Source organism: Natator depressus, chromosome 26, assembly GCF_965152275.1.
Source record: "Natator depressus isolate rNatDep1 chromosome 26, rNatDep2.hap1, whole genome shotgun sequence".
Lineage (NCBI taxonomy): Eukaryota > Metazoa > Chordata > Testudines > Cheloniidae > Natator > Natator depressus.
Window position 1 is genome coordinate 928,292 of NC_134259.1, and position 26,431 is coordinate 954,722.

The 26,431-nt window shown below is 43.4% G+C and overlaps 1 protein-coding gene across 2 annotated transcripts in view; it reads left to right on the top strand.

The window, feature by feature from the left end:
- ZMAT4 (zinc finger matrin-type 4) overlaps positions 1 to 26,431 on the top strand; it is a 158,418-nt gene that overhangs the window by 83,124 nt on the left and 48,863 nt on the right. The window contains exons 4-6 of one of the 2 annotated variants that reach the window (XM_074940021.1): positions 10,860 to 11,016; positions 16,613 to 16,672; positions 26,183 to 26,410. In XM_074940021.1, coding sequence (XP_074796122.1) covers positions 10,860 to 11,016; positions 16,613 to 16,672; positions 26,183 to 26,410 — 445 coding nt within the window. The remainder of the gene's footprint in view (positions 1 to 10,859; positions 11,017 to 16,612; positions 16,673 to 26,182; positions 26,411 to 26,431) is intronic. The other variant, XR_012636338.1, reaches the window with a different exon arrangement.

Genomic DNA, 26,431 nt, shown 5'->3' on the forward strand with positions numbered 1-26,431 from the left:
CCAAGAGTAGTCAACACTTGCAGCCACAAATGGCTTTTTCTGCGTATAAAGGAGCAATTTCGGTAAAAATCACCCCTATGCAGATGATCAGCACAAGGCTAATACACCAGTTAAATCTCATTCAACCCACAGATTGAACTGGAAATAGAAGGGTGTATGGGTCTTGCTCTGGCCCTCTGCACCGGTGTGAATATCATACTGTAAGTTTAAAATCTGGGGATAATAAACACTTCCATGTAGTTCTATAATGATTACACTCCACAGCATAAAGGAAGCCAAGAGTTTAGTTGTGGGGACTGGCTGTCCCTTGTTTTTGCATACAAGAAGAGTGATGGTGCATCCAAATTAAATGCTATTGTTGGGCTTTTCTTTAGCAATGTTGGAGTGGGTTTGAAAGTAGGGCAGGCAGCGGGACCTTGGTCACCACCTTGACTGTGCTGCTATATTAGGAGTTCTCTAATAAAAGAAGATAAGGACAGCGGCTGAAACCTTCCTCCTTTTTAATGAACCCATCCAACACACTCCCCAGGACAGCAATTGCTAAAATCCAGACTGTTTCACTGCAGCTCATAAGTGAAACTCTTGTCAAGGGTGAGTATGTACCATCCGCTGTAGGAACAGTAGGGTAAAGAAGTGCACAATGCTGTCTCCAGATGGCTCACTGCTAGAGGGATTTTTACTGTGGGTTGGGGGCCAAACTGGACCAGCTTGCAGAGTGAATGAGCCTAGACAATAAATGCACATACACACATTTGGAAAACTGCATATTCTAGGGGGCAATCGGTCAAGTTGCCTCCAGGAGCAGGCGAAAGCTGTAAGTCTTCCAAGTTCTAATCAGACAGTCTTCATTTTAAATAAATGAAAAGATTACATTATAGTCAATGCAGATCACAGTCAAGCAACGTTGTTTTCTTTAGGAATACTAATAAGTGGCTTTAGTATATTTCATGCCTCGTTCAGATCTTTTATTGTCAAGCAGCCTTATTTATCTGTCTCTGTCCCACTTCGTGTGTTTGAACTGCTCGTGTCTTGGCGCCCACCATTTCAGTGATCCAGATAGCAACCATTAGTTTTTGTCAAAGTATCTGTTCATGCTCAGTTTCTGTATAATCACAGGGAATAAAAATGCCACTTAGTGCAAGAGAGACCTACGCTCATGAGGTGTCTGGAGAGCTTGGCACACGTCTCCTAACATATTACTGCACTGGCAGCATTGCCTAATGATTCATGGGGTGGAAGAATACAGGTTTGTATATGGCTTGATTCTGGGCACCCTGTTTTGTTATGACTTCACTGTGAACAGCTGTGCATGCATACTCGCAGGAACACAGGGTAGCTGGAAGAGAAGTGCAGTTTAAACAATGGCTTTCCACTGATTTCAGGTGGGATAAACAAAAGGAAGAGGCAGATTCCCTGGCTGTTGGAAAGTTCTTGCTCCAAATAGGGCCAGATTTTCAAAAGAGTTCTGATCCTATTTAGGCACTGAAATAAGCAGCCAACCCACCATGCTGAGCTTTTCTGAAAATCTGGCCAACTGTGTATAGCTCTAAATGCACTCCTCACGTTTCCTTATGGTGCTGACTCAAATATTCGTTATGACGAATACGACAAATGCAGCCCTGTTCGTAAATTGTTGACAACGAACCCAATAGCTATGAAAGTGTGTGTTTGTTCTTAAGTATCTGCCAAATTGGTTGTGTGAGCGAAGTTTAGCTTTTGGGTTGTTTGGGAACTTTTTTCTCCACCCATTCACCAGTAGTGATGGACAATTATTCCCTACCCTCAACTCACATGGTATTGGCTCTGCTCCCTGCTGTTAAACCTACTGTCTCCTTTAAATACACCGAAGACAAATTGTGTGTGTGTGTGTGTGTGTGTGTGTGTGTGTGTGTGTGTGTGTGTGTGAGAAAGTGTGAAATATCAATTGAGAGACCGAAAAATGAGAGTAGGTGGGTACTGCACCTGAAAAGTGATGCAGCCATAATACAAGTCAGGACACGCTCTCTGTGGAGGCTTCAGGTGCAGCCTGCTCAGAACCGTAGGACGAAAAAATAAAAATAGGTGTTGAGAGAGATCCTGGTGGTCCGTGCCTGAATAAGAAACCATATGGATAGAGATGGATGTTTGGGAACTGTTAAATGCTTAATTCTCACTGTATATAAGCAAAAGATTCTTGGCACAGGTGATTATGTAATTGTTTTATAATGGTAAACATTCACAGCGCCCTAAAGTCTATATGGCATTGAGGAATGCGAGTATTCCTCAATTGCCATGCAATCTGACTGGCCCTCAGCACCAGCTGGTGCCCCGCATGGCCAGATGTGTGAAATTTGGTGACTGCAGGGGTCGCCAGGTGGAAAGCGAAGGGATTGGCTTAACCTGGGAAGCTAGCCAATATATGTAAAGAAATGCAAAGGCTAGACATCAGAATAATGGGACTAAGTGAGTGAGATGTTCCGGAGAGGTCAAGATGACTTTGTCATAAGCATTATGAGTGGCAAAGAATACAGAGTTATTAGTGCAGGTGGATGGCAAAGTAGGAAAGGAATGGTAATTATAGTAAGTAGGGCTGTAGCTGGAAGGATCGAATAAGTGAGTCTATCTGAACAATAATGATGATTATGATAAAAGCACATCCAAAAGATGATATTGAAGTGTATGCCGCAAGAACTGCAGATTCTGATGATGATGGCCAACAATTCTGTGAAAACACAGAAAAAGCAATGGAAATGAGTGACAGGGGGAAAAAAAGACAGAGTGGTAATTCTTATGGGAGACTGGAACACAAAAGTAGGAAGGGGTAGGATATCTGTGACAGTTGGCACATTTGGTCTTAGTGGAACAAATGACAGAGGAGAAAGATTAATGGAATTTTGTGAGAAAGATGACCTCATTATTTGCAATACTCATCTTGAAGAGAATCTATCACAATCAACCATAGTTATAGAAATGGGGTTAGGAAGGTTAAGGTTATGCCAAGCGCAAATTGTGGATCAGATTATAGATTGGTATTGATGAGACTGAATATCAACCTGAAAAAATGTACGGAAAGCTAAACATTATCTAGGTTGGAACCTTGAAGCTCTGAGGAATCAGGAGATACAAAGTCATTACCAAGAAGAAGTGTTGCATATCATTCATGAAAACAAAGACCAGTGACTTGAGTACATCTGAAAGATGCTATCAGAGAAGCTGCAGATAAATGTGTGGGAAGAAGTTACTAGCTAAGAGAACCCCCTTGGATACCAGATGAAATTATTGTTCTGATGGACAAAAGAAGGAAAGTAAAAGCACAAAGATCAATAATGGAAAGAGAGGAATATTGAAGACTAAATAGAATGATAAAGAAAAAATGCAGATTAGCAAAGTTCGAATGGTTGAATGAGAAATGTAAAGACATTGAACAATTGGCTAAAGAGAAGGAACAAGTGAGGTAAGAAACTTTTAATTACAGAAAAAAGGTGATCGATACAACACTTAAGGACAAAAATTGGCAATGTTTGATGGATCCTAAAGACAAGAATGAACAATAGGGAGAATATATCAAGGAATTATATGGTGGTAGGCCTGAAAAATCTCAATTTAGAGATCAGTCAAGTAAACCTGCCAATAATGGATAAAGAAATCAAGGCAGCAGTGACTTCTGAATAGAAAAGTGCTAGATTGTATTTGAATACTGGCTGAATTGTTAAAAAGCATAGAGGATGAAGGCTTGAAAGCCCTGTCAGAGGTAATGAAGAATATGTTTGAGACAGGAGAATTGCCAAAGATTTTACAACCCCACTCTATCCAAATCCCCCAAAAAAGAACACTTCTGCAGTCTTTACAATTCATAATCAGCCTGGTATCGCATGACTCTCTGATATTTTTGCAAGTTGTTCAAGACTGACTACCCGGAAAGACAGATAAGAAAATAAGCGAAAAACAATATAGCTTCAAACATAGAAAGGGCAAGATAAATACCATTATGAACTTGAAGCTCATATTAGAAAGATCAATTGGAATGAGGAAAACAATATATTTCTGTTCATTGACTTCAAAAAGCATTTGCCAGAATCCACAATTACAAATTGCTTAATATATTAAGATCTGTAGAGACTGGTGGATACAAACTCCAAGTGAAAAAACAATTATTCTGGAATCAGAAGGTGATTATAATGTGAGATGAAAATGAAAATCTAATAGAGATCAAGAGAGAAGTGAGATAAGGTTGTATAATGTCACTTTATTCAACATTTATAGTGAGTGATTAATCGAAGAAACAGAAGACTATATTCAGATGAATGGAAAATAGGGGAATAACATTCACTATGCAGATGACATTGTTGTCGGCTGATTCAGAAGAAGGCCCGATGAAGTTAGTGGAGATTATATATCCTCTCATGTTGAATGTGGACAAGACAAAACTATGGTGGTATGCAAGATTCCAGTGAACCACATAGCTGTACAGCAAGTGAGAAATTATTGCTACTTAAGAAGCATTATGATGGAAGATTGGGTGCTGAAATCAGAACCAGAACAGAGAGCGTGAAAGAGACATTTTGGAAGTATACATTTTTGATTAGAAGGGACACAAAACTGAAGACTAAATTCTGACTCTTAAATTTACATTTGAGCTATGTTAAATTATGGCGGTGAAACATGGACATTGAAGCAAAGAAAGTACAATCCTTCAAAGTACAGTGTTACAGAAGAATTCTGAAAGTATAATGGAGACACTGTGTAATCAGCACAAAAGTGTTGGCAATAACTGGAACTCAGCAAACACTAATCAGCCCTCGAAGAGCAAGCCTCCCTGTTACACTCCTCTCACCAAAAAAAGGCTTGGTCGCTCCAGGGCAAGTTCAAGCTGAGGGAGTACTATTTTTTTCTCTCCCCCTCCCCAGGGCTGGCCATCTTCCATGCACCTTGAGAAGGAGATGAAGCTACCCACCACGCTGTCCTTGTTTGCCCAGTGCTCATCGTCTGGGTGCCCACCTCCCGGCAGGCATCATCTGGGTTCCCACTTCATGCCCCTTCAGAACCTTTATTTCTTCCATCACCCCTTGCCAGTCTGCTTTTCTGACTGCCTCTCTGGCTCTCCATTCCTCAGGCTGCTGTCCAAGAAAAACTGCTTGCTCGCGCTCTCTCTCCCCCGAGCTCCCTTCCTCTCCGTCACCCGGAACTGAAGCCTGTCCCTCTCATCCTCCAGCATATCAGTTTGCCACTCCACACCCCGCGTACCCAAGGCCGGCTCATCCCTCTCTTGTAGGGCCTGCTGCTTGCTGTCCTTCAGAGCAGCCGTTTGCCTCTGGTACCTTTCCTCTCCAATCAGAGTGTTCTGCTCCCCGCTAAGTGGTCTGCTCCCAGCACTAAGAGCTGCTGTGTGCATCACCACACTGCTTATTCCTCTCACCTCAGGCACAGTGGGATGAGACACCTCGGGGAGCGTAAAAGGAGCAACGCCCCCGCAACAGAAACTAAAGCAGTTTTTTTCAGTGTTTGCTTCGGACCTGGCGTTGTCCCCCATTAGGCTATTCTGTTGTAGGGACGCTTCCATAATCAAGGCCAGGGGCACTGGCTGCAGCTGTAAGGGGCACATGGCTGGGGCAGGGGGAAATTCTTGGGGGACGAGGAATATAAGGAAAGAGGAGTGCTGAATGCAGCGAATGGACGGGGATCTCCAGCAAGGTTAGATTGTCTCTCTGTCCTGCAGGAATTTCAGCAGTTTGTATTTACAATGCGTGTTTATAATCTCTCAAATCCTCTTGATGTGGCTTCCTAATTATTCATGAAATACAAATTAGGCCTTCTGGATGCACTTGTCCTACAGACCTTTACCGGCTCAGAGCAGTAGGGGCCCAGCACATGTGTGCATTTCACTGTGATGTGTGTGTGTGTGGGGGGGGGGGGGGGGGAATGTATTTATTTATTTTTTTTTTTAAAGAGCACACTGAAAAAAAATCACATTACTGGGAGAAATTATCACTTACATTCTAAAAGGTGGCCAGAAGCACATTTCTGTTTTAAAGGGCTCAATTTAGCAAAAATGTTATTTGCATGGCTGCTGGCCATGGAAACACAGCTTGCATCTGTAGGTTGAGAGGGACAGAGTGAGCTGAATCAGAAGTGATTATAGATCATTAGCAGTAACTTATGGAGCATTCACCTTGTGGAGCAGTATTGGTGCTCATATTGTTTGTATCAGAGTAACAGCCGTGTTAGTCTGTATTCGCAAAAAGAAAAGGAGTACTTGTGGCACCTTAGAGACTAACCAATTTATTTGAGCATGGGCTTTCGTGAGCTACAGCTCACTTCATCGGATGCATACTGTGGAAATTGCAGAAGACATTATTATATACACAGACACCATGAAACAATACCTCCTCCCACCCCACTCTCCTGCTGGTAATAGCTTATCTAAAGTGATCATCAAGATGGGCCATTTCCAGCACAAATCCGGGTTTTCTCACCCTCCGCCCCCCCACAGACAAACTCACTCTCTTGCTGGTAATAGCCCATCCAAAGTGACCACTCTCTTCACAATGTGTATGATAATCAAGGTGGGCCATTTCCTGCAGAAATCCAGGTTCTCTCACCCCCTCACCCCCCCTCCAAAAGCCACACACACAAACTCACTCTCCTGCTGCATAAATCCAAGTTTAACCAGAAGGCCGGGGGGGGGGGACGACCTTGATTTTCATGCACGTTGTAAGGAGAGAGTGGTCACTTTGGATAGGCTATTACCAGCAGGAGAGTGAGTTTGTGTGTGTATGGGGGTGGGGGGGGTGAGAAAACCTGTATTTGTGCGGGAAATGGCCCATCTTGATTTTCATGCACGTTGTAAGGAGAGTGGTCACTTTGGATAGGCTATTACCAGCAGGAGAGTGAGTTTGTGTGTGTGGCTTTTGGAGGGGGGTGAGGGGGTGAGAGAACCTGGATTTCTGCAGGAAATGGCCCACCTTGATTATCATACACATTGTGAAGAGAGTGGTCACTTTGGATGGGCTATTACCAGCAAGAGAGTGAGTTTGTCTGTGGGGGGGCGGAGGGTGAGAAAACCTGGATTTGTGCTGGAAATGGCCCATCTTGATGATCACTTTAGATAAGCTATTACCAGCAGGAGAGTGGGGTGGGAGGAGGTATTGTTTCATGGTCTCTGTGTATATAATAATGTCTTCTGCAATTTCCACAGTATGCATCCGATGGAGTGAGCTGTAGCTCACGAAAGCTCATGCTCAAATAAATTGGTTAGTCTCTAAGGTGCCACAAGTACTCCTTTTCTTATTGTTTGTAGGTGAGCCCATTGCGGGGAGCTGCAGTTATACACATTTTTCAGCTCTGGTGTTCCATCCAAGAGGCAGCATGGCTTCTGTACGTTGAGTGACACTGGCCAGTTACACCAGTATAGAGCATTACTTCAGAGATGATCTCTACACCAGATAATCGGCAGCCAGGATCCACCGCACTTCCAACGTGCTCTTATTTCATACAGCCCAGGGTCCTGTGCAGCTCTTAGGACCTGAAGGCTGCAGTAGTCCTCTGGATGCGTAGCAGAATAACTCTCCATCCGTTAGAAAATGTATCCCCCAACCTGATGGAGTCTTCTGTTTGTCTGAAACACTCATTTACCTGAATCTGTTGTTCCCCAATTTCATGAAAATACAGAGATTACCAACTCTGGAAAAAATAATGGAAATGCTATGCACGCACGGGGACCCCCTCTGCAAGAGCAAGTGACTTTTAGTCTGGGTGTCAGACTCACGTGGTTGTTGCCACAGCACTCACAAGGCATCACTCTTGCACAAATATGTTTCGTTCCATAGACACCACCACCCCGGCCCCTCCAGGCAGAGCAGCCGATCACGGTTTGAGAACCCACTGTATTAGAAGAAGAGTCTCTGGCAGCATCAGTTTACTAGGCATGTTTTTCATACCACATGCAAAAAGCCTATCTCTTTGTGGTTATCCTTTTTCATATCCGAGTAGTCACCAGGCAGAGTTCAAAAGTTCGCCTTCCACAAGGGAAGAAGCAGAAAGTAGCAGATTTTTCCTGGCTGGTAGTTGGCCTGCTGGGCAAGCTTTGTTGCAGTTATTCCAGTCTTTAGTAGGTGCCATTAGGCTGGTCTTGCCGTCAGGTTTATCTTGTTAGCAGCTGGTAGTAGGTAATTGCTGGAAGATACGAGTCTGGTTCTACAGTATGTGTCAACAGATGAAATGCTGGGGATGGTCCAACGCTCTTTGCAGGAATTCTCTCTGCAAATGCCAACCAGAATGGGAGCTCAAAATTCCCAGACACAATTAATAGTGGACTATAAATGTTTCTTCATCATGCCACATTATTATTTAATATTTTTCAAGCACACCACAAGCCAGGAGAACCATTGTCCCTCATAATATGATCCTTCCTCTTCAATCTTAGACTTTTGAGCAGTGAAATAGTTATCAATGTTGGCATTTAAAGTATCATTATTGAGCATCTGAGTTAGCCCCCATTGAAATGAATGGGGCAGTGTGTGACTCAGAGCTGTTTTTTCTGGCTCTCTGTGAACTTGAGCAGGCGTCACTGCATTGGTCCCACTCTGATCACATTAGTGTGGGTTTCTTTGCAGCCACAAGATGAGAGATTTCTTTAAAAAAGCTGAGATGCTGGAGGACAAATGAGGCCAGTCTGTGAACCCCTGACTAGGCCCTGGCACCTCCCCAAAGCACCTTTTAGAATATAAGTGCTGTATGGGCCTGATGGGCTTGTAGCCCATGGCTCATGTACTGAACAGAGCTCTCCAGGAAGAGTCAGGGGAGCTAGTGCTGTGTCGTGCGATGCTGGCCAATGGTGCAGTCAGTTAGATTCAGCAAGGATCTGAAGAAGGTGCAAATGATTCTTTGCACTAAGGCGCACTGGGTTTTTGGAAGGGAAATGGCCAAGGAGGTGTGTGTGTGTTGTTGTTTTTGAGTGACCAATAAGCCAAACCCCAGGAACGGAATGTGTTTGGCCACTAACTCAGGCTCTACATGGTCTATTGAGAATGGGGGGTGGAGGGACTCACATAGCTAGATCCTAGTTCCTGAATTTCCCCATCTGTTGATAACTAAGAGTTTGCCTTTGTGCACCTGGAAAGAGCAGAGAAATTGTTCTGGAGCATCTCCGATATTATTCCCAGCATTGGGGTAGTTAAGGAAACTGTCCTAGCTCTAGCCTGTCCAGTAGGGGCCCTACAGAAGGCTTCACTTTTAGTCCAGCCTGAATTATCAATTTACTAATCTCTGATTAATAATTGAAGGCCCTGTCTGATCTCTGGTACGTACAGAATGTAATGAGAGTTACCAGGTGTTGCTTTGCCTGGCAGTGCCAGACCCACTGCTGCAGATGTGGCCGGCCATCCATCTGATTGTTCAGTAGTCATTTTATTTATAAAAAGAAAAGGTGGACTTGTGGCACCTTAGAGACTAACCAATTTATTTGAGCATAAGCTTTCGAGAGCTACAGCAAAGCTTATGCTCAAATAAATTGGTTAGTCTCTAAGGTGCCACAAGTCCACCTTTTCTTTTTGCGAATACAGACTAACACGGCTGCTACTCTGAAACCTTTATTTATAAAGCCGTCTTTTCCCCATCCCCTCTCTGGCCTGTGCCTGAAATGCTTGGCATGGTATGCCACAGCATTAAAACAGAGGAGATTTAAAATTACAATGAACCTTCTAGTGATTTTCCAGCAGATGATCCGAGGCGCTCTGTGCATTGCTGGGGAGGCTGGGCAGAAACCAAGCCAAGCCACTGGCAGGAGAGAGTCCTCATAAACACAGGCTAAAGAAGGAGCCATCAGCAAAAGGAACCTGGGGAGAGAGCACTCAGCCTTCCTGCAGGCATTCTTCTCCTGTCTGCAGCAGCTTTCCCCCTGCAAGGAGAAAGGCAAGGGGTGCTAAATGGAACCCCTTTAGTGCCCCTACACCCAGCCCCAGGCTCTAGCACACCAAAGAAAGGGGGGCAATAATCTAAACATTTAGGCTGTGATTTCCAGAGGTGCCTGCAGGAGCGAAGTGCCCGAATCCCATTGGAATGTGGTGGCTTGGCTCTGGTGAAACCCCTAGCCTGGTTGGTTTTTGTGCCCCCATCCTCTAAAGAGGGGCCTGTCCCATTCTAGCTGCTCCTTGGCACATTTTAAAAATCATTATAAAAGAGACTGCCCCTTTGACCAATAAGCAACATTTGTTGTAACAACCCATCTGTCTTATTTCCCAGCCCCCCATAGCCAGTGAAAGCAAATACGGGGCCAGCAACAAAGGGAACCTCTTGAGAGGTCATTTGAAAGTATGCGGGGGAAGGAGCCCTGATAACTGGCAGGGAGCGAGTTACACCCCGTGAGGCTTACCACAGCAAAGGAGCAACGGGGAGAGCCCCAAAGCAACTGGCATCGGAGCATGTACTTAATCGTCAGCGTCGCCTTTCTTTGAGGCCACGGTTGGAGAGGGCTGAGGTGATGAACAGATTCTATCCATGTCCTTTTTGAGCCACCATTTGAGCCTGCTAAGCGGTTGCCTGAATGGTTTTATATACCATGTAATACCACGGTCTCCTTGGGCATCCAAGGCCTCATGCCTACTGGGACTCGTATTAAAGCAGGCGATGTGCTGTCATCCATTCCAGGAACACTCGGGGGTAGGGAGCATCAGAAGTGGGGAGTAATTCATTAAGCAGAATTAATGCTTGGGCCGCAAACGGGGGTGCGTTTCAGATAACGAAGGAAGGGAAAAGTCCCTCTGGATTTCTGGGGTGGTTGTGGCTTTGCAGTGACATCACAGAACTGGATTTCACTCTTCCCTTTCTCTGCAAAGGTCTGTCCAGTTTTACTTGACATCTCTGTTTCTTTTGTCTCCATCCAGGGCAGTGACGCTGACTCAGTGGACAAGAACAAATGCTGCACACTCTGCAACATGTCCTTCACCTCGGCAGTGGTGGCCGAATCACATTACCAAGGCAAAATCCACGCCAAAAGGTTAAAACTGTTGCTAGGTGAACAGCCAGCACTAAAGGCCACAGGTAGGTCCAGAGACCATGAATACGAGGAGACATTAGAAAGCAGAACCTGCTGTCCATTCAGCTTTATGACTATTCACTGCACCAAAGCAGGATTGGGGTGCACTGCAGCTCAAATGACTCTGCCGATTGAGAACGTAAAGGGATAGCTAACGAATAAAGATCAGCAGAAGCAGCTATTCATTTTTCTTGCTGTCATAATAACCTTTTAAAAAAACCTGCTGATGCCATTATTGCCTGTCTGGTTCACGTAGATTAGTAGTTTATCAGACACCGTTGGCCCTTATATTAGAGTGTTATCTCTGCTTCCATGTTTCTGCAAATCGTCTGCACATTGGAAGACAATGTCTCCTCCAGGCATGCATAACCAATGACAAGATTCACTTTCATTATCAGAAATTATTTGTCAACTCAGCTAATATGTTTAACCCCTTATAGTTACTGCACACGGCAGAATATAATCGGCTCTCACTGTAGAGGAAAATCTAGACTTTAAAACATTTTGGATCACTGGCCTCTTGATTTTTGCCTACATGGCATTCATGCCATTCTCTGCAGCGATTCCAATAATGCAGGCTCATTCACTTTTACGTCAGAAAAGACAAATGTTGGAATCAGATAATTTAGCCATCTTGTTGTTTTCCTATCCATAAAATCCTTTCAACTTCTAACAATCTTTGAACCTGAACTTCCACTGCTATTCAATCCGGACAGAGGATACTGGATACTAAACAGGCATTAACATTGGGCTGTAATCTTAGAGATAGGTGCAATGTATTTCACTAAAAGAAAAGGAGTACTTGTGGCACCTTAGAGACTAACCAATTTATTTGAGCATGAGCTTTCGTGAGCTACAGCTCACTTCATCGGATGCATTCAGTGAAGTGAGCTGTAGCTCACGAAAGCTTATGCTCAAATAAATTGGTTAGTCTCTAAGGTGCCACAAGTACTCCTTTTCTTTTTGCGAATACAGACTAACACGGCTGTTACTCTGAAACCTGTCATGTATTTCACTGTTACTACCAGCAGCAGTTCCTTTAGAAAGGAATTTAAATTTAGCTGTGCATTTTATATCCCTATCTAATGGGTCGGATGTAAATCCTAGGTATAATTAAATAAGGTTTTTCTTGCTTTACAGACTGTAGATGGTGAAGTATAAAATAGCACTTGTCTTTTATCCTCTTCCTTGTTGTGCTTAAGAATGGTCACTCCCTTTACCTGGGGGAATAGCAGGGAATCACTTTTAAACCATGGCTTACTCATTGTTTTAACTAAAGAATATCTTCCTGAAGGGAGTCATTACAGGTCATCATCAATTAAATTACAGAAATATAATAGATATAGTGGGCATTTGGTGACCAACTGGTGCAGCTTTCTGTCAGAAGACACTATGGGTAAAAATTTCAAAAGCACCTAAGTGGCTCCAGAGACTAAGTCCTCTTAAGACAACTTAAGTGCTTTTGAAAATTTTGCCCTGAGTAGTTTGGGACCCGAATATGGGAACTCAGACTGGGCATGGAAGTTACCTGCAACCTTGTTATGTTTCTGCCCAAGCTTTGGGTGCCACAACTTCTAACCCCTTACCAATGCTAAGAGAACTGATATGAGATGGCATAATGACTCGATTTAAAGTTGCTTTCTTGCTTGGAAGGCCAGTATCAGGCTTTTGTCCTCAGGACATGCATCGCAGTTTGACTCAAATTATGGGTAACGCTAAGAAAGGCACCAGTGGAAAGAATACATTTGTTTATATTTTAGACTGTGAGAATTTCTTTTTAAAGACCAGACTCCTTCGTAGGGAAAATATTTGAACTTTCCAAGCTTCCACAGGTTTGTTCTCCAGGATGTAAGCCTGAAGGGCTGGATACAAAGCCCACTGAGCTCAATGAGCTTTGGATCAAGCCTCAAATAAATGAGTGAATATCTGTTCTCTGAGCCATGTGAGTGCTTCACATGTAGGTCAACTGTTCAAATCCATAAGCTGTTTTCTGGCCAATGTGAAATTAGTTGTTTGTATTACAGTAGCACCTAGGAGTCCTTGTCATGGACCAGGTCCCCGTTGCGCTAGGCGCTGTACAAACACAGAACAAAAAGATGGCCCTTGCCCCAAAGAACTTCAACTGATGCATAAGACAAGAAACAACAGCTGGAGACCGATGAGGAGAAGGAAACAACGTGACAATATTGGTCAGCATGATAGACTATGGTCTCAGCTCACCAACTGCCTAATCATGATGTCTTTTCAGTTCCTAATGAACGATATGTTCGTATTTAAAAACCTGAAACCCCCACACCATAAATTAACTAGTCAAGGACTGAATGGACATGGAGACTGATGTTACTTCTCCAGACTGACATTACCTTACCAGAATGGGGTCAGAGGTTGTGTAGTGGAAACTTGCAGTGGTATTGTCCATGCTGCACCTCTCCTATGTAAAGAGAAAACATTACCCACAACATTGTCTCAAGCAGCACTGTAAAGAGCCCTGATTTCACTTTGTGTTTTCATTTAATTTTGTTAATCTGAATCAAGTGAGCTGAGTCTGTACTATACCCGCACCCCTTGCTGCATATCTCTCTGTGTAACGAGCTCTTCAGTTGTAGTAATCACTAGGAAAGAATAACTCAAGTATTCATTAAGTCTTCTTGATACTTGATCTGATGAATCTAAGCAATAGGAATATATTAATCAGCAGTGGCCATCCTTCTCCAGGAGTTCTCAAGCACTCCCCTTTAAATACAGCTTTTATGTGGGCTCCCTACAGAACCAGTTTCTTTTGAGATTTCTCTGCTGGAATGGAGACCAGCTCCTTTGTGCTCCACGTAACAGAGGCTCTCTCTCGTACTCCAGACTGCTGCTTCAAAGATTCTGCTTTCAAGAGTCCTAGGAGTCACGTATAGACAGCTGTGAGTGTGGCAGTTGCTGTGTGTGAAGTAGCATCTCAAGGCCTATTTGCCAAGCATTACTCACATTGCATTAACAAATGTGATTTCAGTGCAGGCTTACAGAAAAATCTGCTGGTAACTGTGTGTTCTGTGGGGTGGGTGGCCCCAAGTTCTAGGGCACAAATACATAACTGAGATTTGGCCTTGGAGTTTTACTATAACAGCTCCAGGAAGAGCCCCCCAGAGACTTTTCTCTATTTTTATGGAAGATTTAGGTGGTTGCAGGAAGACTTAACCTACGCGCATCTCAACCTTCCTATTGAAACTGCTACCTCTGACTCTGATGGTGGAATTACTGGCTCCAGACACCTGTTTTCTGCTCCTTTCTCTAGACAGTAGGTCCCTTTTATTCAGTGATACTTAGGAGTGTCTCTCAGCCTTGGAGGATGCTCCGGGATCCGGTGGCTTTTTCCATATATTCTATCTTGGGATGAATCTTAGTTGAAGTGTTTTGTGAGAGAAAGAAAATAGAAAGCAAAAGAGCATTTAATATTAGGATTATTTTAATCCACTCAGAAGTAAATCATTGGCTTGTAACAATTCAAGCAGTGATCATTCTTTAAACAAAAAGCTCAGGTTGCAGATTGAATCAGAGCATATGTCCATTAGACCAGTGGTTTTCAGCCAGGGGTCTACGCAGGGGGCATGCAGAGGTCTTCTGGGGGTACTCAACTCATCTAGATGAGTGTTTCTCAGCCTGGGGGTTGCAGCCCCAAGGTGGGTCACGAGCCAGGTTTAGGGGGAATTGCAAGTGCAGGGCTGTCATTGGGGGTGGCAAGCAGGGCAATTGCCCGGGGCCCCATGCCACAGGAGGCCCCACAAAGTTACATGGGGCTTGGGCTTCAGAAAAGGCTCACAAGTGAAAAACAGGCTGAAGTATCACACTGAAATGTAAGTACGATATTTATATTCGAATCGATGTATTTTATAATTATATGGTAAAAATGAGAAAGAAAGAAAGTTTTCAGTAATAGCGAGCTCTGACGCTTTTGTATTTTTGTGTCTGATTTGTATTTTAAGTGAGATGGAACTTGAAATCAGACTCCTGAAAGGGGTACAGTAGCCTGGAAGGGTTGAGAGCCACTGCACTAGACTCTCCACCAAAGAGGGAAGATGAGAATGATTGAATGAAACCCAAGTCCCCCACACCCACAACTGCACATATCTGCACAGCCCAGTCACTGATTCCTGGGGGGAAACATCAAATAGAAACCCTTTCAAAGTATAATGTTATTAAGAAGAGATATAATAGGTACAATTTTAGAGGTGTTGAGCACCTGCAGGCCCCATTGACTTCAGCTGGCGTTGTAGGGACTCAGCCACCCTGACCCCAGATTGGTGAGCACAGCCATTGCTCTTGCAAGTCTAAAACACCAAGTATTCTCCTTTGGGCACCCGTCTAACTATTAACCAGGCCCAAAACTGCTTAGCCTTAAAAATTCATCAACATTAGCACTCTTCAGACCAGTAAGCGTACTTGTTTATATGCATCAGTTGCTTCTCCTTTGCTTTCATCCCACTGTGACTAGACTTTTCGTCCTGGGATGAATATAAACATGGAAAATCAAAGTGTGCTGAACAGAACTCTCTCAAGTTTAAAAATTGCAAGTTCTTTACAGGGCATATAAATGGAGGGGTTAAAAGAGACTGTCTCGTTAAACTTCTCCCCTCCAGCCATGAGATTGATGAAATCTTTTGGTCTGCAAAGTTAGGAACTACAGGGATGGCAATGCACAGTGCAGCATGTACACATGAAAACATTTGCAGTCACCTGGAGCACACCATAATAATATCTGCTGCTATATGGGCCATCTCTACTAAAAGCAGTATGTTCAAATGTACTATAGGAACAAAATACCAAGGGAGGTGGTGGATTCTCCAACCCTTGGTGTCTTCAAATCACGACTGGATGCCTGCCTGGTAGATATGCTGTACTCAAACAAAGGTTAATGGGTTCGGTACTGGAGTACCTGTATATAATTCTTTGGTCTGTGTTATACAGGAGGTCAGATTAGATGATCACAATGCCTTAAAATCTATGAATCTATTCATAATGTTCTAATTCTTTGTTTTAACATGCAGATGTATTGTGTGCACTTGTCCATGCTGGAGTCTGGTGTACTGCAAGACTGAACTTTTAGCATGAAAGTCTTTTTTTAATTTATAGGACCCCCCCCCCAAAAAAAGAATACAAAATCTCCACAAACAGGTAAACTGTTCATAGTCCCCTCATTAAGAAATGCTCCAAAAATTATGAAACTTCCCCAAAATTTTTCATTTGGGCTAAGATTAAGCAATCTTACTTTTTGTCCTACTGATAGGACCATTGTATGTAAATATCTATAATGAGAATTTAATTAGCATTGTTGATATGCTTGAGAGATGAAAGAATTTATAACTACATCTGGCTATACATAAGTCACTTCAGATGTGGAGCCACCTCTGGACTGAAGGTAGCAGCTGTTTAAATCATTCAGTAACAACAACAAAGTTTAGAGGCAAAAATGAACACTAATGTGTGCAGCTGAAACTTCGGGGAAATTTACAGAGAGATGATTTGAGAGCTGGTTGAAAAACAGCGGAAATTTATAAAAAAAAAAATAGAACTGAAAGTGTGTACCATTTCACCAAAATCTGAATTTTTTTCTACCAGCTCTGCTACCAAAGTTCTGTTCCTCATCACCCGTTGTGAACATTGGCTGGAACACCAAAGGTAATACCCCTGCTCTTTCAAAAATTATCTTGGGAGCTTTAATGATCAGAAGCTCTGTTTGACTACTTTTCTGAAAGAGAGCTCCTCCAGACCTGGCCTTTTGGGTCTGCACTGACTCCGAGGGCAAAGTGCACCTACTGTATTCTAACACCCACTTCTGGTCTTTGTTTTTGCCCTCCCTCCCCTCCCCTCCTGGACTCCTCCCATCCAAGTACTTGCCCGTCTTGACCCTATGAATCTGACTTACGTATGAGTGTGAGTACTTTTCCCTGTGAACGAGGTAGTGTTAGTGCCCAGCTTGTTTTCTTCGCTGCTGTTTAATACAGCTGAGAGAGGTTTAGTCCTTTTGCATGGATTTTCATGCTAGATCCAGACTTGTTTGAGCTCTCTATTGAATTAGTAAGGATCTTCTGAATCAGTGTGAAGTTACATAAATTCTCAATTTTGACTAATGTACGCCCTATATAGTTCAAGCAGTGAGCACACTTGCATGTATAATAATCTCTGCCATAGCAGCTTTATCAGCAAAGAAGGATTATCCTGGTACTCCTATCTGGTAATCTAGATGCTTTTCTTGATAGTTTTAAATAACAATTACTCATCACACAGCAGTCTTCCTCTCTGACCATGGGAATAATGCAGATACATTTCAATGTATTCTGCGTCTCTGCACAAACTCATATTGTATCCTGGATTTGAGAGCTAACTGCTACTTGATATTCTGGTTTTCCTACATACTCAGTATCACAGAAAATTTGGGTCAGTTTTCAATGTATTTCAGAAATATTCTATTTCTGAATTTTATCATCTCAGAGTTAACAAAATGCTGATCTTATATCATTTCCCAGTTGGAGCAGTTAGAAGATTGAGGAGTGATTTGACAATAAGCTTTTTTATTACTGGAAAAAGTGATGTCTTATCACTGTGGTGAAATATTTCTGATCCTTTCCCATTCCTGATCCTTTCCCATTTTTGCTGTGTTATGCTGGCGCCCTCAGAGGCTTCATGTCACCAACACTACTGATTAATTTCTCTAGTCATTTCTAGCATCTTCTGTCAACTTGCATTCAGTCATCAGTGCAAATTATAAAACAGAGAATTGTGGGTAAAATAATAGCTGCTACCCTCATTTATTCCAGTGCTGGGACCTGCCATTTCAGGAAGGTGGAAAATGGCACACCAGCACCAGCAGAGTAGGATAGTTGATGATGAATCATCGTTTGAGGAAGTGCCATGTCTCCGGAGCAGTGGTTCCGCAGCTGATGGTTGGTGTGCAGTAGAAGACCTAGCATTGCCATTCTGGGTAAGAAATGATACTATGCAGCAAAACGTCAAAGGCACCCATATTTTTAGAGATGCAGTAATCTGCACTCCGCTCCCATCAGGAACCACCGTGAACAGAATTTCCTTGGCATTTCACTCCATTGGTGCCTGATTCAGGTTTTCAGTCTCAGATCTGTTAAAAGTGATGGAATAAAATAACTCTCAGAATTTGGTTGTGACTATAAATCCATGGTACAGTCAGGCCAAGCCTACACTACAGACCTATTGCAGTATAACTACGTTGGTCAGGGATGTGAAAAATCCACACCCCTGGGCAACGCAGTTATAACTGACCTAACCCCCCCGCTCAGGTAGCACCATGTTGATGGGAGAGCTTCTCCCGTTGACATAGCTACTGCCTCTCCGGGAGGTGGATTGACTACGCTAATGGGAGAAGCTCTTCCGTCGGCATGGTACGGCAGCACTGGAGCGATCAGTGAAGACAGGCTCTCAGTGTCAACCTTATCTGTGGAATTTCTTCTTTTCTGAGGGAAACTATATTTCCATAATTCCCTTTTGTAATGGGGCAGCTGAGTGGTTAATTTCTTAGTATTGTTATCCTGAGTTCCTCTTGGATAGGGTGCGGAGTTCAGTGCCTTTGTAAGTAGTCCTATGATTAGAAAGTGTTGTACACAAGAAATAAGTGAAACAGTTGTCCATCACCAGTGTGCTGAAGTGTTTAACTGTAAATGTTGCCTCACGCCCCTCCAATACCAAAAAACAATGCAAGACAGACTGTTATAAGCTACATAACACGTTGCACCAGTAGAACCAGAGTCAAAGGAAGGAAGTTTTTGCTAGGGTTAATTATTTTCATGTTGCTACTGAGGGAATGACATTTTGTCCTGTTTCTGGCTAGAAGGTACTGTACGTTAAAAAGATAAATTCCCATTTGGAGTGAAGTCAGCTGTCATTTATTTCTGTTCAGGAAGATCCTGAGTTCCAGTAGATAGGGGATGTGTTTCATTAATTAGTGGTTAAATATGGCAATAGTTCAGGCCTAGCTGTAGTTGTTAACTAGGTCTAAGTGACGCAACAATACAAAAATAGATTTTGCATTACAAATGCATCACTAAGAGGAGGACTAATGCTTCACCACTATGTACCTGGTGAAATCATGAACACCTATGCAAAGTGAGCACAGACTAGGGTAAAACACTACCACTAGTGAGCGAGAGGAGTTCTGGTTTTGTAGCTCAGTACACTCCCTTCACACAGAAACAAAGCGCTATTAAAAATGCAGCACAGAGGGAAATCCCTTGGGCTTCACAACTTTTCCTTCCACATCTGATGCAGCCAACGGCTCTTGGAATGAGTAGAACTTTCCACACTAAACTCTTAATACCATGGAGATTATGGGCTTTGGTATCACAGAATACCTGGTGGCTTGAGGGAGCATGATTGCTGCTTTATCCCTAACTACTAAGATCACTTCATGGAAAAGACAAAGGCCTAAATTCGAGTCCCACTAATGCCCACTCCCCATTAATTATGTTTTGACTGGCATGCGCTGCGAATCAGTGAAGGAAGAGTTTGTGAGACAGGCTCTGACATGCAATCTGGAGTTCACTCTCCCATTTAGCTAACACAGCAGCAAAGGGAATAGTATGCTCCAGTCATAATTCTTTAGTGTGGAGCAGACATAAATCCTGAGGACACCACCAGCTATGTGAACTTATGCCACCCCAGTCCCCTCAAGGCAGCAGCTAACATATAAACAAGGACAAACCTGGCCAAAGGAGCCGACATATTTAACTTTATAGCTGGGGCCTAGGCAAGGAGCATGTCCAATATACCTCATAACTCTAACTCCTGGATCTCGACATGTAATAACTATTTATTATAAAGTGCCAGATGCCCAAATGCTTCTACAGTTATTGCGGATAATCCCAGCGGTCAAAAATAAAGATAAGAATAGAAAGATTTCATCTTATAAGTCTATAGAGGATAATTTTATGGGTGAAGGTTTTAGACTTGCACTCCCCTTTAAAAAAAAAAAAAAAATCAATCACTAACATCTCTCCCGATACAGTGTGTGTATGGGGCTAGAGTGGGGAAAGCATGAAACACCTCTCCAAGATTTGGCCGAATTGGAATAATCACCCAGACACCGCAATTTACAGCCACACAGCTTGGAATCTTTGAGACGTGCACACACCACCTTCTGCACTGGAGAGCATCGAACATCAAAATGGTGTAAAACTAAATGGGCTTCTGCTTTTGGGTTAGCCTTGTGTGTCATTTAGTCCATTCTCCTTGATTGGGACATACTACGAATAATCAGGGTTTTAGTGGAATATATAGTGTGTGAGTACAGTAAGTAGACAGAGCAATTTGTACAGGGAGTACTTTTTACCTGAACTTTGCACAATGCAGTAAGGAGGAGTTCCAGTGAATGGGGAGCAGCAGGTTTTCCAAACTGCACCTGCTTCCCTGCAGGCAGGGCCAGCGTGCACTTAGCACTTAATTAAGGCTATACATGGAAGCAATTCTTCTGCTGTACTCCGTGCTGATAAGGCCTCAGTTGGAGTATTGTGTCCAGCTCTGGGTGCCACATTTCAGGAAAGATGTGGACAAATTGCAAAAAGTCCAGAGAAGAGCAACAAAAATGATTAAGGGCCTAGAAAACATGACCTATGAGGGAAGATTGAAAAAATTGGGTTTCTTTAGTTTGGAGAAGAGAAGACTGAGAGGGGACCATTTTCAAGTACATAAAAAGTTGTTACAAGGAGGAGAGAGAAGAATTGTTCTTAATCTCTGAGGACAGGACAAGAAGCAATGGGCTTAAATTGCAGCAAGGGCAGTTTAGGTTGGACATGAGGAAAAACTTCCTAACTGTCAGAGTGGTTAAGCACTGGAATAAATTGCTCAGGGAGGTGGTGGAATCTCCATCATTGGGGATTTTTAAGAGCACGTTGGACAAACACCTGTCAGGGATGTTCTATATAATACTTAGTCCTGCCTTGAGTGCGGGGGACTGGACTAGATGATCTCTAGAGGTCCCTTCCAGTTCTATGATTCTATGTTCAAGGCATTGGACAGTAGTTGACACTGATTATTAAGAGTAGGGGAGGATTGTGAGCTGGTAAACTATTAGAATTGGCAATAATACACAAGGAAAGCTACACTTCATTTAATTAAAATTCCACACAAAAATACTGCATTAAAAGAATCTTAAGCATATTAGGCAACCCATTTCCTGATTTTTGATTGCTTCACTTTGCGGCCTTAACTCTGCCCTCTTGTGTGTGTGCATTACAATGCAGTCTTGAATTACATGATCACATACTGTTTTCCTGCCATTTATCTGGATTGTGTTCAGTGCCTATACAGGTTTATTTGTCCTTTTGGAATGCAAGGCACTGAATTTTTAGACAGATTGCTTTTATTTGTTGAGAAACAAGTGATTTTATGAGGAAAATGCCATCTGGCCTCTCCTGAGCACTGCCTGCTGCATTTGAGTTCTTTTGGAGAAGTAATTTTGTCCTTTACTTGCATAATAAAAACTGTGTGAGGCTCAAAAGAGAGAGCAGAGCTCGATACTCTATTTCTGTGGGAGAAAGCACCAAAGTGTCTGGGACCTGAGCTGGAAACATCTCAGCACTGTATATACGGAGTTAGCAAGAAATGTACGGAACAGTACAGTGTGTATAGTATGGCATGCCTCCAGCAAGGCTTAGGGGGGCATATTGTGCCCAGTCCATGCAAAGCATATGAGGGTGGGTGGGTTGGGAAAGGTCATATACCCTCAGCTAATTTAGATGCAAATGAAGGTGGGCATAAATATTGGATATTAAACAACTAACTACATGACTGTGTTTACAAAGCTGGGAATTATTAGCTTTTGCACAGAGAATTCTGCACCCTCTGAATTGGAGACCAAGACGAGGCTCCTGGTGACATGCAGAAAGCTCTCGCCTAGGAAGAGCTGCCAGAAGCAACTAAAATGTCACCTCTGAATGACAGGTTTCAGAGTAGCAGCTGTGTTAGTCTGTATTTGCAAAAAGAAAAGGAGGACTTGTGGCACCTTAGAGACTAACCAATTTATTTGAGCATAAGCTTTCGTGAGCTACAGCTCACTGCATCAGATGCATTCCATGTGCTTCAGAGAAGGCAGCTGGGCCACATAAAGGAATGCATCCGATGAAGTGAGCTGTAAATTGGTTAGTCTCTAAGGTGCCACGAGTACTCCTTTTCTTTTTACCTCTGAGTGAGAGTCATAAAGTTCAGTTACACTTGTGTATGTGACCCCCTCTGTTTGCTGATGGACAGGACACTAACAGTAGTTACTGGAGTCAGTGGCCGCTGCCCTGACCCCTGTTGTGAGACGGAGGCTGTGTGATCTTAGTAACCCATATGACAGGGACCAGGAAATGGAGATCAGTCTCGGACAGCTTTCCTGTTTCTAACACCATTATTAGAGACGCAAATAAAAGAGCAGCATGTGATGGGATGTGGTCGGAGGGGGACACTCGGGCTGTCGTATCCAAAGGCTTTGCTCCATGACTGACACGAAGCCATGTATGAAGCTCTCTGTGTATGCCAAGCTCTGTGATTGTAACCCAGTGGTGGGCGGGTGGGTGGGTGAGTAGGTGTGGGTGTGACACTCTTTCCTTATGTGGTCTTAGCCAAGCCACTCGAAAGTGAAGGACTTTGAAGGGTGAGACATGGATACGGATACTGAGGGTCTCTCTGCATGGTCCCTCTCTGCTGGCTCCCATCCAAACCAGATGTCTGGGCAGCACAGGAATAGGGAGGGAATCTTTGTCTGCTCAGGGGCGTAGTTGAGACAGGAGCTGGCAGACTGGCCCATCAGCTCCCTGCGTGGGCTGTGGAGAGGATGTGTCCCTGTCACAGGGTGACTGGCCCCTTTAAGTGGGAGCAGGGTCTGGTGCATCTGTGGCTGATTAGCTGCCTCCCAAATGTGCTTCAGAGAAGGCAGCTGGGCCATATAAAGGAGAGACCGAGCGCTGCAGGAAGGGGTGGGTGAGAGTTGTCTGAGAACAGGGTGAGAGAGAGAGGTGCTGGAGGGACAAAAGCTGAAGGTGCCCAGTAACCGAACTGCTCGTGATGTCTTCTGTGGAAAGGTGTTGGGAGGGCTGGCTGGAGCTGGGGAATCCTGCCAAGTTGTGGGGAGTGAGGAAGGCTTGTGCAGAGGCTCCCAGGAAACTGGGAAAGGACCAGCCTGGTCAGCGTAAGCTGGGCCCGGAAGCAAGGGGAGTTGAGGAGGCAGGAGGATCCTAGGAGCAGAGCTAGGACTCTCAGGCAGGGTGGCCAGGGTGCCCCCTTTCAGCAATGGAGGGTTGTGGTCCTGAATAGACAGTGCGACAGGTAGGAGGACTCCTAGGTGAGGAGACCTGACTGGGGCTACTGGAGAACGCTTGTGGGAGAGAAGTGGGTCTTGGCACGATCAGGGTGGGGGCCTGGAGAGGGGCCCTGGACCTGGCTCAGAAAGAGCTGGCTAATGGCTCTCGGGTGGGTGACCCGGGAATGGTGACCTTGGCATGGGAGTGAGGAGCTGCTGTAACCTTGTTTGGCTTTGGGAGGACGTGCGTTTACCAGGAGGCATCCGCAGACTGTGGCGTATCATGTGAATAAAAGGCTTTGCGTGCGCTACAGCGAGACCATGCTCCTTTTCGTGGGTGAGTGAAGGGGGCAGTGAGGCAGGAGCCCTCTTGTGGCACAGCCTGTTCCAGGATGGTGCCTTGCCCCAGGATTTTACCTCAGGATTTCTCCCTAGAGCGCCCAGAGCTCTCCCCAGTGACGTGGGCTCCCGTCCCAGCAGAGAATTGGGGAATTTGCTTGGGGCTGTTGTGCCAAACAAGTGGCCCTGCCGGCAGCTCCCCATCAGGAGACTGCTCTGGGCTGCAGACTCCTTCACAGCCCACCCGGAGTGGGGTTGGGGTGGATTTACCCCAGCCAGTCCCAAGTCCCTCTCTGAGCCCCCAGCACACAGTCCCTCGCGCAGTGGCAATGTGAATGGATAAAATGTGGGGAAGGAACAATAACAACACAGAGTAAAATCAGTGAGCTGCATTAGCTTGAGAGTAAGGGTAGCTAGGGTTCCTACTTATTATTTTGTACTGGAGAAGCACCTAAAAGCCGCAGTCAGGATTAGGGCTCCATTGTGCTAGGCAGTCTTCAAGCACACGGGCTTTGCCCCAAAGGGCGTACAGTCTAAGGCAAGCAGTGGATGTGGGAACGGGAGACAGTCTTATTTAGCAGAACTACCCTTCTTTTTGTTTCTAACTATACCATGAAACAACAGCTATACAAAAAGAAAAGGAGGACTTGTGGCACCTTAGAGACTAACAAATTTATTTGAGCATAAGCTTTTGTGAGCTACAGCTCTGATGAAGCATCTGATGAAGTGAGCTGTAGCTCACGAAAGCTTATGCTCAAATAAATTTTAGTCTCTGAGCTGCCACAAGTTCTCCTTTTCTTTTTGCGGATACAGACTAACATGGCTGCTATTCTAAAACCAATAGCTATACAGTGAATAGACAACACTGTCACTTTGTGGAATGAAATAAATTCAACAAGGGTAAGTGGAAAGTCCATTAGCCAATACAAAGAGGAGAATAAATGTCTCCACAGAAGAGTCAATTATATAATAATTTTGTTAACTAATACCCAAAGGAGCCCATTTTGTTAATACTCTGTAGTGTATCAATCTTGCCAGCACATATGAGGTATCAGTCTAGGATATTTTTCTCTTCCTAAATGGTTCCCCGATCAGGGCTTAGGAAGTAGGAGAACTATGTTTCAGAACCAACTGTAATTCAGGCAATGAAAATCCAATAGCTTTGCCATTGCCAATAAAAAACAATAGACACTCTCTTACAAAAACCCTGAAAATTGATAAGGTCGTAAGTAACATTAGAGGCAAGATATCATTTCCTTAATGAAAGCTAATAGAGATCCTTTCATATACCGATCAGCTGAAGATTTGTAACTTGTATTAACACTCTTGAACCATGGGGGAGATCACAGAGGGTTCAGGTCATAATTATGTGCCTAAATCTATCGTTATTTTGCTCACTGAGGAACTTTGCAGAATCAAATAATGAAGTTCTTTCATCACTTTGTCAGTCCCTCCAGCTGCAATTTCATTAGAGCTGAGCTACAATAACGGTGAAACCTTTGGATCAGAAGAGCTCTCAAACTGATTTTTAGAGTGCAAATTTTCCTACTCTTATCCCAAGAAGCATATTTCCTGAAAGCATAGTTTTAAGTAATTATTTTGATATTAAACATTTTATTTAAAATCTAAAAATGGAAAACCACATGAGCTAGGTGTGCCAATTAAGTACTAATAAGTGTGTATTCTGGTATTCCAATAGCATCACAATTTTTACCTTTTTATTATAAATTAATTTTTCTTTTATCAGCTGTACTATATTCAGCAGAGAGATCACAGCAAACACATGCAGCTCTTGTTTTGCATTATGACTAATGATCCATTTTTCTTTTGAAACCTTTTGAATCAGGATCACTTTTTAAAAAGTAGACTGCTAGAGCCTTCTGGCGACTTTGAAGAGGACTGAGGGGCTAAACCAGAAGGTTTAGATGTTGGTGGCACCTATTAATAGTGTATTAAGATATTTGAGCGAGGGGATTGACTACTGAATATGGTCTTTATCTGTGGCATTTTAAAATTCTTCTGTTTTTTTTTCCTATTCTTTTCTAAAAACAAACTGAAAACGAGAATGTTCAGATGATTATAAATCTAACAGTTTTCCTACCCTGAGAAATGTTTGGTTTTATACATGTAATGTCCATACATAAGGTTATGCTCTTTGATTACTATTTTTGATTATTTTTCACCAGTATGTTTATATTATAAGTAGCAGTTTTAACAAGAAAATGTTAACAGGTAAAGTTTAATAATAAAGCATGTAACTATAACTAAAAGAAGCTTTACTTCCTGAGCTGGTGTAAATGCAAATAATTGAGGAATAGTTTCATGCTACCTAAGCACACTAACATTTCTGTTTTAAGGGAGATGGTAGATTTCTAAGCCATACTGTTCAAAATATGTAGAGCAGCAGTCTTTGCAATGGAAGGTGCTAACCGCTGCTAATTCTTCTTTGTGTCAAACGTGGGGCCTGTCTATTCAAGGTTCTGGTGTGGTATGAATAGTGGTTGGGCTGGGAAGACTCCATGTCTGATTGTTTTCTTTTACAGAAACCACTCTGAGTTCACTAAAGCAACCGCATGTGGATAGTTCTCCTGTGGTGTCTTCACCTCACCAAAGAAGAGACTCAGACAGGTACTGCCAGCTCTGTGCAGCCTGGTTCAATAACCCCATGATGGCACAACAACATTATGATGGCAAAAAGCACAAAAAGAACGCAGCCAGGGTCGACTTATTAGAACAACTAGGGAAGACCTTGGATCTAGGAGAGTTGAAAGGTAAGAGCCTGTCTTGAACAT